The sequence below is a fragment of the Panthera leo genome, chromosome C2, assembly GCF_018350215.1.
Source record: "Panthera leo isolate Ple1 chromosome C2, P.leo_Ple1_pat1.1, whole genome shotgun sequence".
Lineage (NCBI taxonomy): Eukaryota > Metazoa > Chordata > Mammalia > Carnivora > Felidae > Panthera > Panthera leo.
This window is the reverse complement of record NC_056687.1, coordinates 90,511,222-90,525,226: the sequence shown is the minus strand read 5'-3', so window position 1 is coordinate 90,525,226 and position 14,005 is coordinate 90,511,222. Positions and strand designations below refer to the sequence as shown.

At 35.3% G+C, this 14,005-nt stretch overlaps 1 protein-coding gene across 16 annotated transcripts in view; it reads left to right on the top strand.

Annotated features, from left to right (window-relative positions):
* Positions 1–14,005, top strand: part of NAALADL2 (N-acetylated alpha-linked acidic dipeptidase like 2) — a 1,343,235-nt gene that overhangs the window by 1,283,974 nt on the left and 45,256 nt on the right. For all 16 annotated transcript variants that reach the window (XM_042954993.1, XM_042954989.1, XM_042954981.1 and 13 more), the window contains one exon: positions 11,157–11,355. In XM_042954993.1, coding sequence (XP_042810927.1) covers positions 11,157–11,355 — 199 coding nt within the window. The remainder of the gene's footprint in view (positions 1–11,156; positions 11,356–14,005) is intronic.

The following is a 14,005-nucleotide window of genomic DNA, read 5'->3' as shown; positions in this document are numbered from 1 at the left end:
GGATTATTAAAAATGTGATCATACAAAGAGTTCAGATATTGGTAAAGACAGCGTTCAGGAGAGGACATGACCATGGAAGTGGGATAAGCAATCACCAGAAGAAAAGAGGCTAAGGAAAGGAGAGTCTAGAGTATGTGGGTATTGAAATTGCCAAGAATTCAGATCGAAGTATTCTTGTAAGAGGAAGTGACTAAACCAGGAGCCAAAATCTTCAAAGAATGAGCAGTGATACCTCCTAGTGTGTTTCTAGGGCTAGTGGTACAAAGCATAAGAGAGAAGGAACCACACCTAAGAGGGCTGGGGCCTAAGCAGTATACCTAAGCAGTGATACCTCCTAGTGTGTTTCTAGGGCTAGTGGTACAAAGCATAAGAGAGAAGGAACCACACCTAAGAGGGCTGGGGCCTAAGCAGTATACCTAAGCAGTGATACCTCCTAGTGTGTTTCTAGGGCTAGTGGTACAAAGCATAAGAGAGAAGGAACCACACCTAAGAGGGCTGGGGCCTAAGCAGTATCATTATGGAAGAGCCAGGTTTTAGGTTAAAGGAAGAGGGTACAGAAAATATTCTGAAAATAGGCCAGGTTAATAATCCTTTCTTTAATAGTTATATCTGAAGCATGTCAGTACAACGGGGTTGGGGGGAAAGCTACAGTCGTTCTACAAAGATTTTCACTGCAGCCTGATGCTACCAAGTCTAGATGAACAGCTCCCAAAATCAAGTTGCTCAGTCAGATGAGCCAGGAGTATTTTGGCTTCTTGCTGGTATATTGGTCTGCTTCTGCTATAGGTAAAGAACTTTTTCTTTGGTTATTGGTTTTTTTTGAGTTTTGTTTCTTTTGGTGTGAAACTCCTTGGGTTTCCTTGCTACTTTCACTCAGAAAAATGTGGGCCAGACTTAAGATATACCCATAGTAAAAACACAAAACAAAACAAAACAAAATGTGTCAAGAACATAGATATATAGGAATAAAATTCTTTTGTTATGACCTGAGTATAAATATTTGATCAAAGTGATGCAATTTGTCACCTTTAAGCTATACATTTTTATCTTTTAGTCATCATGATTCAAAATTATTTGTTCTGTGTTAAAGTAAAAGATCATTCGAATATTTGCTAAATTGTGGGCAATTTGATGTAACTGTTCTATTTTAACTACTTTAGTTATAACCTTATTTGTAAAATAGAGTAATGTGCTACACGTTAAATGGCATCTAATTTTACTGCTTAGTACAAACTTTAATTGTTTATATATATTTTTATTTTGTTATGACAACTAGCAGTGATTAGTCTTAAGTTCTCAATCACAGTTATTACAAAAAAGTGACCTTCAAGGCTAAACTATAAAATTTTGTTTCTCCCTACTGCAAAAAGTTTACGTATGAAGGTCTCTGAAACCCAATTGCATTTTCAACGGTGTAATTTTACCCCTTGACAACCAGCCATCTTGTTTATTTATTACTCTAGTTTACAGTAGCAGCAGACCATTCTCTACTGTTCTCACAACCACCAGAAAGAAGGATAATTTACCAGTGAATAATTTGTTTGAGTTGATTTATTGGATGGTCTTGAAAGCTCATTTTGACTGAGTGACCTTGGCTCTTAATATTTGGTCAATGCCAAACACATAATAGTTAGAGAATGAATATTTATATGTGGTTACATAGAGATGTAGTGTAAATAGTGACTGATGAGATTACTGATATGCTTCAGCTGTACTTGTGGCAAATAAAAGTATGTCCAAAAAAATTGCACACATAAGACACTGATACTAGTTTGCAGGGGGCAAAGGCAGGTGTTAAGAATAAATGAGTACAACCATACCCTTGAACCTAGAAGCAGACTAAGGAGTATGCACTTAATAACCTGACTAAATTTACTCTTTCTCACTCTCTCTACTTTTTAATGTTTTAAACACCACCTCAAAATAACTAATGACTATGTAATTCTGATGATTTCTGTTAATATCTGCTATTTTTCTTTGTTGGAATTCTGGATGTTAATTATTTACCATTATTGCAAAAACTACAAATGACAAAACAAAGTAAAAGTCATTTCCATTTGATCTGGCTATGTACACATTTATTTAGTGAAAGCCAGACTCAGCAGGAAACAATTTCGATCTGTGTGGCTTGTTGCCACTTCCTGATTGTCTCACTAAAGGTAAAATGGTTGTTGGCAGAATTTCCTCCTGTTCCTTGAGAAACTGACAATGGTAACTTAGCTGACTTTTTAATTTTTTTATTAGCTCTGATAATTCATTAGCACCAATCACTTCATTGTAGAGGAGGGATATTATTTCAAGGTGATGATGTGACCGAGGCAAGCACAGGCTGTTCCGCTAGATCTGTAGTTTCATATATTCAGTTGTCATTTTGGTTCTTTTCTACAGTCACAAGTAATTGAGACCCATCTGATGTCGTTTCTTCTTTCTAATTTATGATGAATGTCCCAAAAGGAAAAAAAATAAGCATACGCTTTATAAATTGCATGGGTCACCTGTGTGGCCCAGTTGGTTAAGCGTCCGACTCTTGATTTCAGCTCAGGTCATGATCTCATGGTTTGTGGGTTCAAGCCCTGTGTCAGGCTCTGTGCTGACAATGGAGAGCCTGCTTGGGCTTCTCTCTCTCTTACTTTCTCTTGGCCCCTCCCCTGCTCATACTCACTTTCTCTCTCAAAATAAATAAATAAAACTTAAATAAATAACTTGTGTGATATTTGGCCTCAACCTATCGGTCTCCAATTTTGGTTTTAGTTAGCATCAATTCCAACTTTTGTCCGGCCTATAGATAGTAAAGTGTGGGCATACTAGCAACCTGGCCCTGTGCCCTCCTGAAAAAATTCCAAATCCATCCATCTAAAATCCAAACAATTCCAAGAAAAGATTTAGTTCCCATGGAAATTCTGAATCATGTTAGATATCTAGTGGTTTGACCCAAACTTGCATTTCTGGAACTAACTGTTTTGTGTGACAAGGACTTAAACTCAAAAGCATTCTCTCAGAAATAGCTTACCTTGTTTGCTCAAACTGAGAGAAATTCAATAAGAGATTGGCCATCCATTGGGTACAATTTCCTAAAACTATGTTTAATATCAATCCCCAGTGTATTTTTGTATGGACTCTGACTATGTAACTATATTAAATATTGTATTTCATTTATTGATATTCCAAATCTTGTTCAAACCAGGAGTTCTTAATAGCGGAGTCTGCAACAAAATCTGGTTGTCTCTGTATTATCAGTGTTTGTCTCCTTAAGCCAGCTTCCCTTTGTCATCATGTCCTTCATCACCCTGAATACTTCATTCAAATTTGGTTTAAAGTTTTCTTTTTAGTACCTACATTAAACATTTTTTATTATGTGTATTTATTTTTGTGAGAGAGACAGAGTGCAAATGGGGGAGGAGCAGACTGAGAGGGAGACACAGAATCCAAAGCAGGGTCCAGGCTCTGAGCTGTCAGCACAGAGCCTGATGAGGGGCTTAAGCCCACAAACTGTGAGATCATGACCTGAGCTGAAGTCAGACACTAAACCGACTGAGCCACCCAGGCTCCCCAATACCTGTTTTATATGTGTAATTACATTGATTGAAATATGGTAATGACTTCCTATCATCTTCCTACTTTCCCATCCTAGTAATAGCTGAATGTATTGTGAATTTTTTTTTTCCTTAAGTGTATTTTTAGGACAAAACCCTGTGCCCATGACAGGATAGTACTACAATCCATTTTTCTATGAGTGTTGCCTCACTGGCAACAATTTTAAAGTAGTGTTTTAAAGGTTTTTTAAAAAGTATTTACTTATTTTGAGAGAGAGAGGAAGAGTGTGTATGTATGCAAGTGGGAGATGGGCAGAGAGAGAGGGAAGGAGAGAATCCCAAGTAGGCTCTGTACTGTAAGTGCAGACAGAGCCTGATGCAGGGCTCTAACTCACAAACTGTGAGATCATGACCTGAGCCAAAATAAAGAGTTGAGTGCTCAGCTGACTGAGCCACCCGGGTGCTCCTAAAGATACTTTTTTTTTAAATTTTTTTTTTTAACGTTTATTTATGTTTGAGACAGACAGAGAGACAGAGCATGAACGGGGGAGGGTCAGAGAGAGGGAGACACAGAATCCGAAGCAGGCTCCAGGCTCTGAGCTGTTAGCACAGAGCCCGACGCGGGGCTCGAACTCACGGACCGCGAGATCATGACCTGAGCCGAAGTTGGCCGCTTAACCGACTGAGCCACCCAGGTGCCCCTAAAGATACTTTTAATGTTGGCTTATAATAGAACATAAAGTACCCTTCCCCTCATACTGATTAATTTCATTAAAGTTTTTTTTTTCATTTTCTCGGTTTAGCCAAAACATAATTAAACACACGTGTTATTAAATGTACAACTCCAACTTTCTGCCTCAGGAGGAGACTGATAAAAAATAAACCACACATGAATTTAATTCCTTCTAGGAAGCCTTTGTTCACTCTTCCAAAGCAACCAATAACCCGATCATGTAGTTGCAAACACAACACAGTGGCAGCATCTATGGCCATGAAAGTAGCCCCTGGTTCAATCTTGGCACCAGGCCGACATATGCTGTTGGGACAACTCATTCCACACAATATGTTCAAAGTCTTGATAGATTTGCATCTGTTTTTGGCTATCTGGATCACTGGGCAATATTAAGAATATAAGAAAATCTTCAGAATGTGTTGCCAGTGTTTTAAAAGTGGTCAATCTGATTCTTGTAAGCATGCCACTTTGGCACTTTTGCAAAAAAAAAAAAAAAAAAAAAAAAGGATTTCTATTGTATTTAGTTTAGACATAACTAGCCACTGCCTCCTGGCATATTGCATTTTTAAATAATATCCATTTATCAGTGCATTGTAAAATCAGTGTTAGACTATTTATCAACAGTGCACTAGCTCCTACACTTCATTCTCTACCTGTTTGTTTTTTGTTTTGTTTTGTTTTGTTTTGTTTTTGTTTTTGTTTAGCTTCTTTAAATAACCAGCTGAGATGATTCACTGTGATTCAGACTAAAGAAACCAGCATGAAGAATAGAAAATGTAGGGTAATAAAGGACTGTTGTTTCCTCTGGCTGAAATCGAATTGGTAATTTCTTTTTTTCTCTTTAGTGATGCCACAAGATATTTTTAAGATGACATTAAGTAACATACATTTTTCCCCCAAAATAATCTTCTTCTTTTAGCCACTGTGTTATGTGGAACATAAATCATACTTTTCCTTGTCACTATAAATCAGTGAAGTCTAAGCCATGATTGTGCAATTATTAGCACCTTTAAAACTGTCATAAGCTCATCCATAGAAGAATAGGTTCTGTGAAATACATAGTAAAAAGCTATGTTTGTTTGATATAAAAATGTAGTTTTAGAGTATGACCAGTACATTTCACTATTAATTTAAGATGAAACTGTGTGAGTCTTTAAAAATACAGCCACAAAATACAACCAAAAGATAGAAAAATGGAAATAAAAATTTAAAACCTTTTTGGAGTATAAAACTCTGAAGAGAGGCCACAATAGTAAGTAGTAAAATCATTCTTTAAAATAAGACAGCTATATATTTGTGCAGGAGGTTGTAGAACAGACTTAACACATCTGAGTTTATGCCAAGATGAAACTCATCAAGATATGAAGTGGGAGAAGAGGTAGTTAGTGCATTTTCCAGGTTCTGGCAGGTTAGAACATATAGATTCAGTGAGGCAATCCAGAAGTCTAAGAGACCTTATGGAAAAGATGTGTATGAAGTGCCGGTAAGCTTCTGATCTGTTAGAAGGTGTTTTAGCTTCCTGTACCAACAGTCCTCAGGAGGAACAAGTTTTCTGATGACAACGTGGCACTTTAGAGGTCACGCCACAAAGCCCCAGGTAATGTGCTAAGTGTCTTATGTCCATTGTGACATTTAACCTTACTCTAGCCACATGAGCTGAACTGGATATTGTTAAGAGCAATTTAGAGATTAAGAAACTGTGTGGAGGGCAAGGGGTGGAGGGGTTGTGTCTTACTTAGGTGTGTACCTTTAAGTGGTTGGTTTAGGGCTTGAATATGGCTCTGTCAGATTCCAAAGCCCCTGCCCTTTTCACTATACCACACTGCTTCCCAGATGGCTTCAAGGGGAGAATGCTGCAATGTGATGATTGGCTAAAAGGCAGGAGTAGGAATATGTTTCCTTCAGTGTGTTCTAGAGCCTGTCCTGAACTGGCCTCCGTAGATCTCAATAATGTCTCAGTATCCACTGACTTGTACTTCCTCCTTCCTTCCCTCTCTCCCTCCCACCTTCTTCTCTCCTCTCCAATTAATATCACTACTGCTTATAATATCCAGCTCTGTTCTTTGTATAGCAAGATGGAAAAATGAAAGGGTTGAAGTTAGAGATAGATTCATCTTCCAGAAGGCTGAGGACTGGGGGAATAGGAAGGGATTAATTAGTAGCAATTAATATTTTTGTTTACGGATGGAACACCCTCAACAGCTTTAATATAGGGAGAGTCCCAGAACTTCCAAGAGTTGCATTTTAGATGACCTTGATTTCTGGGCAATTTCTGTCTCTCAAGTTTCACTTCTTTCCTGGATTTACTTAGAATATTTTTGTATACAATAAGCTCTTCAATTATCCTCATGAGGATTTATTTTATTTGATCCTTATTTATTCTTCATTTGTGGGTTATTTCTAACTAGATTAGGAATCTATTAAGGTTAGTGATTTAACCTTATGTCTTTCCCTTTCTCCTAGTACTTATAGGACAGAACACAAAATAGGACTCAGTAAGTTATTTACTGAAAATACATTTGTATTTTACTTTGAGACAGAGGAAAAATGCATTGTTTCTGTTTGAAATTTAGAAGTGCATTTCAATTGTTTCTTGAATAATATCAAGATAATTTCACTAAGCAGTCTCCATTATTTTGTATTATATTAAGGTTGATTTTCAATATTCATCACAAATTGATATGTTCTACTATGCTATAAAAAACTTAATGGTTGACTTTTCAACAGAAGCAAATATGTAAAAGGATCATTTTGAAGTTTGGCTGTTTAATTCCTTTACCCCTTTTTTTTATGTTTTTATGTATTTTTGAGAGAGAGAGAGAGAGCATGAGCAGGAATGGTGGAGAGACAGAGAGTGGGTAACAGAAGACCAAAGTGGGCTCTGTGCTGACAGCAAGGAGCCCGACGCAGGGCTCCAACTCACGGTGAGATCATGACCTGAGTCAAAGTCTGATGCTTAGCGGACTGAGCCACCCAGGCTCCCAGATTCCTTTATCCTTTACATTATCTCTTTCCTTGTTACTCAGAAGTTTGAGATCCAGCCCATGGAAAGAAAAAAAATGGCTCCAGATTAATAGGCACCACAAAATAACATTGCAAATCTTTACAGATGTGTATGCAAGGAGGAGTGTTATACAGTGTGGAGAAAATTTGAGAAAGTGAAAAGCAGCATCTCTGAGAATAAAATCATTAGTTATGGTATTTTGGGGCATGTCTTTAAAAAATGCATTGGTAGTAATTTATACTTAAGATTGTGTACTCTGATAATAGTAACTTCCATTTATATAGTTATTTATATGCTTGGAGAGTGAAATGACCATTTCTGCATTTTCCCCCAAGGAAGCTAAAAGACAGTAATATTAAGTAATCTATTCAAACTTACATTGATAGTAATTAAGTAGATGAGGCTCTTACCTGGTTTTTGATACCAAGACCTTGGTCTTGAGACTCCATGCGCATAAAGCTTCAAGATAATTGTATTAACTTTCTCTAAGAGAAATCTCTAACTCCCAGTTCGTTTTCTTTGGTCAAAGGGACTTACTACTTATTAAACCTGAACTGTGAAGAGCTTCAATTAGTCCTCTCTTCTCTGACATTCACTGTGCCTTAAATGAAGTTTTATACATATAGTCTTAGTTTTTATGTGTTATTGGCAGGCCATATTTTAATTCAATTTAGTTTAATTTAACTTATCATTACCCTAAAATAGCTTCTTTTCTTTTCCTTTGCAACTCTTACTGATTTTTAGCAACATTAGTTGATGCTCATTATATGCAAAACATTTCCCTAAGTGACTTTTTAGGCATTATTTCAGGAAATATCTCTAAACATTATCTTATAATTCAAAATTCTCTCAACAAAATTTTTAATAAATGACTACCATATCTCAGGTATTGTGCTAGCATCTGGAGATACAAAGAGATAAAACATCATGCGGGGTTCTTTTCAGTCAAAGAAAGGAGAGAGACAAGGCAGATAAGGATAAAAACATTACAGATATTATGATGCTGTGATCAGTAGATAATTCATGCTATGTCAGACAGTTTTTGTCTGAGTAAATGGTAGTGAACAAAACTATTAGACAATAATCTCTTCCTTCACAGAGCTGACATTCTAACAGGAATATGTGGGGTCACAGCTGACTTCGATTTGGTGGTATTACTTTCTTATTTAAATAGACAAGTTCTAATTGGCATTAAAATGGCTATTAGGAATCAGTTATGTATACAAATGATTGAGTGAACATTGAAAATAAAGCTTCTTTTCAATTTGTAACCTAATACCCTTGAAGTGATGTATAGGGTGTGGTGTAGATGGCAGGTTTCCACTATCAGGGTTCTTTCTGGAACAAGAAAGTTCTTAAAGCTGTCAGTTCTCTACACCCTCACCACTAAGAAAGATAAATTCATTTAAAGCTAAATAAGGTAGAATGGTACAATTTGTCTCCCTTGATTCAGTAGTAATGTCTTCAATTCTGTAGTGTATGTTAGATCGGAACAGATTTTTCTTTCTTAAATGGAAGACTCTCAAGGATGTTGAACTTGTTTTTTCTGTTGTTCAGTCTTTCAATTCCAATGTAATCTAAATGTGCTTTTTTCATCTTATTTTTTCCCTGTACAAAGATATTTCCTGTAAGTTCACCATACATTAACTTCAGTGAACCATCATATTTTAGGATAAATAGTATCTTTATAAAATGGCATTATTTTTATAATTGTGATTTAGGGTGCTAAATGTCCTCACAACCTCAAGGTTTCTTGTGATATCAAATAAGATAATTAATGAGTATATAATGTACTTTGAAAACACCCAAATGCCTAAACCTGTGAACTCCTACAAATGAGTTTATTCATGTTGTTAATTTCAGTGAACAGAAAGTTTATAAATGTGGCTATACTTTATAGCTCTCATGAAAACAACTTATCTCTACAGAATTTTCTTTTGTTACTGGATTTTTTTCCAAAAGTACGTTATTTAATCTCCTTTATTTATTTAGTAAATAATTGCTGAGTGTAAGAACCATGCTCTCCTCTAAAGAAATTAGCATATGAAATAGTCCCCATCAAATGAAGGTGAAAGACAACAAAGATCACTGTATTGGGTTGGTAATTCTATGACAGACATATTTTATATATCAGCTATAATTCTAACCTAGTTTTTCTTTTCTTACCACATCACCTCTCTACAGTACTTCTTAAACTTTAAAATGTGTGTAATAATCTGGGTAGCATGGAGATTCCTGGCTCTACTCCTAGAGAGATTTAGCAGGTGTAGGAATCTTCATTTTCATGAAGACCAGGTGTTTGGGGAGCTGGTAACACTTGAACTTCACTTGGAAAGAGTCCCTTTGTGATCTTTCCCTTTTGCCTGAAATTTTCCCAAGTGAAAGTCCCATATGGCCTCTTCATCTCTCCATCTGCTTATCTCAATGCCATGCTCTCAGGACAGCCAGTTTCAATTTATCAGGTCCATGTTCATTTCATCACCTTGACATGACATAATTCTCTGTCTTGAGTTTCTGACCTTGCTGGAGTCTCCTGAGAACTAACACCACCACTAACTGTTGCCTCACCCAGAGACTGACTCAAATGGCGGGGAATATCAGGAAGAAGATGAGAAGAAAATGCACTTCTCATGGTACAATAGAGGAATGCTTTTTAAACAAGATGTTAAGTCACATCGGCTGGGAAATGCTTACCTATAGAAGAATATTTTTTATAACAATTTATAAATATTAATCATTTAACCTTCATAAAAAATCTATGAAGCAGATGTTTATTTTGTTCATTTTATAGATTAGGATGCTGAGGCTCAGTAACTTACCCCAACATCACACAGCTACTAAGTGGTATAGCAGGGATTTGAACTCAGGTAGTCTGGCACCATGGTCTGGTGGCCATTATCACTATACATATTCTGTCTTACTCTTAGTTAAAGGAATGTCCTGTGTTTAGTAACACCATTCATATCAAAATGACTTCCAGTAAGTTACACAAATAGAAACAAACTACAAAAAACAAAAATCATCCCCCAAGCAAAACAAGACAAATACTACATAGGATAGTATTTTCAAATCAAAGATGTATTTCAACTTCAAATTACAGGAAACTTTTAGAAAAGCAAAGGAGCCCATAGATGCATAACAATATACAGGAACATATCTCTTGTTCTCAGAAGAGATAACTTTTTTTAAAAATCACTTTTCCCCCAGAAATATAGAATACTACATGAAGAGCATGAATGTTTTAGTCAGAAAGATCAGGCTTCTAATTCTGGCCTGTCATTTACTTGCTTAATGAACTAGGACAATTTGCTTGTCTGAATTAACTCTCAGCTTCCATGAAATAGACATGACAATGCAAACTTTGGTGAATATTAAATGAGATAAATATGTCAAGTGCTCAATATCATGCCTGGAACATAGTAGCTGTCTCTCAATAACCAATACCTATTCACTAGTATTATTAGTAGTAGTAATTATTATTTTTTTAAGTTTATATATTTATTTTGTGAGAGAGGTGGGGAGGGGCAGAGAGAGAGGGAGAAAATCCCAAGCAGGCTGTGTGCTATCAGCACAGAGTCTGATGTGGGCTCTATCCCACGAACCCATGAGATCATGACTTGAGCTAAAACCAAGAGTTGGATTCTTAACCAACTGAGCCACCTAGGTGTCCCAATAGTAGTAATTATTATTAGTAATAGTAATGGTAGCAATAAATTTAATACTCTTCATAGAATATAATGTTTAGACAGAATATTTTTGGTGGAATTAATACATTATAAAAGTTTAACTGATGTTTAATCTTCCTTTTTGACATCATGATTGCAAAGTGCTTATTTTGCTCCTTTGAGGATGTCTCTTCTGAGATGGACTCATTTATTTTCACCAGGTGATCAACCCTACACTCATCAACTGCTAGCCTTGGCGTCACGCCTGCGGGAGAATGCTGAACTCTTCCAGTCAGATGAGATGCGTCCTGCTAATGATCCCAAGGAGAGAATTCCAATCCGTGTCCGAATGCTGAATGACATACTCCAAGACATGGAGAAAAGCTTCCTGGTAGAGCAAGTGCCACCAGGTTTTTATAGGTAAGATATGTTTATCATCTATATGTTTATGCCCCTCAATTAAATTTTTGTTTAACTTTCAGAACATGTACCTTCTGTGAACTGACACTATTTTTTAATGTAGTTATTATATGTAGTTATATGAGTAATTATCATATGTGCAATTTCAGGACCATTCTCCCCCAAATAACGTTTTGACTGCATGAGCATAGAATAAAGGAGATTGGTTCAGCAGTATCACATAGAAAATGATTAAGAATTTTTTTTGACATTAAGCTCCGTATGAGTCAGATATGATATGGCTATTATAAAACCAAATGGAATTATATGTTGTATTGGGAAAAATAAATGTTTTGAATGAATCAGAAGATAAGCCTATACTATTCTTCCTAGTAAGACCGTATCTTGAGTATTGTGTTTAATTTTAGAAGCTACCTGCACTATCAGTGCAGAGCCTGACCTGGAACTCAAACCCACAAACCGTGAGATCATGACCTGAGCCAAAATCAAGAAGTCAGATGCTTAACTGAGCCACCCAGGCACCCCTACACACAATAAAGTTTTTGACTTTTCTATAAGACATAAAATATAAATACACACCCCTTTCTGTGTAATAGATGCATATATGATGTGTGTATGTCTATAACAATTTAATGTGTGTGTGTGTGTGTGTGTGTTTATGTGAGTATGTGAGAAAAGGCAAGAAACAAAGAAGTGTTGGAGGAATAGTGAGGCAGAAAAAATATTTGGCCCAGAACACTCATTAATAAAAGACTTCAAATTTAGACTTTTGCACTATATCAATTTATGTTTGTGTGTGTGTGTTTGTATATGTATATAACTATATATATACACACACACACACATTATACACACACACATACATATATATATATATATATATATATATATATATATATATATAAAATATACAAATAAATATAAATTAAAAATACCCTGGACTATACATATTCTACATGACCAAAGGACATAACTAAGACTAGAGAACTGAAACATAGGAGTACAAATCTTAATTACATATAAGAAAGAAATTTCTGAAAAGTAGTGTTCTTAAAACACTGAATGTGATGCTTTTATAGGGTAGTGAAATCCCTATCACTGTAGGTATTAAAGCATAGGCCAGGTAACTTTAAGAACCTGAGTATTTCGACTATACAAGATTTAAGGTGCCCTTTACTACCAAAATTCTGTGATCTCTCAGAGATCAAACACTTGATCTCTCTGCATCTCAATTTCTACATCTATAAAATGAGATAGTGGAATGAGACCTGTTTAAAATAAGAAACCTTTCCTACTTCTGATATTTGGTGATTTCCCTTCATGATTTTAAACTTAAATTCTCACTTAAAATCCTTATATCATTTCCGCTAACATTATGATTGTGTATTCTAAGACTTTGGACAATGTTAATGTATTACAATGGATATTTGTAAGCACCAGAGACATAGCAGTTGTCTGAAGTTAATAACACTGGCTCTGATGAGGTTACATTCCCAAGGTAGGGATGGGGAAACAGAATGAACAAGGTAACTAAATAAAATATAGCTTATGGTAGATATAATAACTGCTAAAGAAACAATTAAACCACACTATTAAATTCAGCATTATTAAAAAGTCTTAATCAGAATAGGCACATTGTATTTTTAGAATATACAAATTTCCCTCAGTTTAAATTTATGAAAAATTCAGAAATTAATAAAAATCCTACATTAAGAATATAGTTTTATATATTATGATATAGTAGACTCTTTCACTATTTGCCTTTCTTGGCACTTGCACTCAATATAGAAGACCCCTATGGTCTGGGATATCTGTCCAGAGAACTTTGTATTACCCCTTAAATAATAAAAATGATTAAGAAAGTGATTAAGATAGTGATATTATAGCATACCTGTATCCCAGTGTGCAAGCCTCAAAATGTTGATTATGTTAATGTTCTAACTCATGTAAGAAACTTTAGACTTGAAAGCTTGTGGTTCAGTATTTTGGCATTATTTTAAACTATTACTGCAATTATTAAAGAAATACATGTATGCCATAATTCCCTTTGGCTCCATTGATCCATTAATATGCCAATAGCAAACGGATTACAATAGATAGATGCAAATAGATATCCTCGATTTGAGTTATCTGACTTACCTTTATCCAAAGATGTCATGCATTTTTACTTCATTTCTGAAATATATAACATCATCCTACTTCATGTTTTCTCTTGGTAGAGAATTCATATTTCTAAATATTCTTGAAGGAAAAATTTTAGAATTACAACAAAATTTCTACTCTCAATCCTTGTAAGCTGTTCCTTTATGGGCAAGAAAATGTTCAAAGTAAAAAAATCAGTGTGATAACATCATATGCAGTTTAAGAAAATGGAAAAATTGATTAAAATGATAGCCATATGGAGTAAAGATAAAATTGTTAATTACATTGTATAAAAGAACATTTGGTGAGCAGGGTTCATTTTTTTCTAATGTTAAATAACCTTTAGAGATATTATTCACGTAAGAATCTCACTCTTAAACCTGATGGTGTTATGACAATCTCATCAAATATATAAGGAGGAAGTCAAAAGTAATTTGCTTTTTAAGAAAGTTGTTGACAGAAGTTCATTGTATAAAGCTAAATATTTCATTTGGAATTTGGATCATGT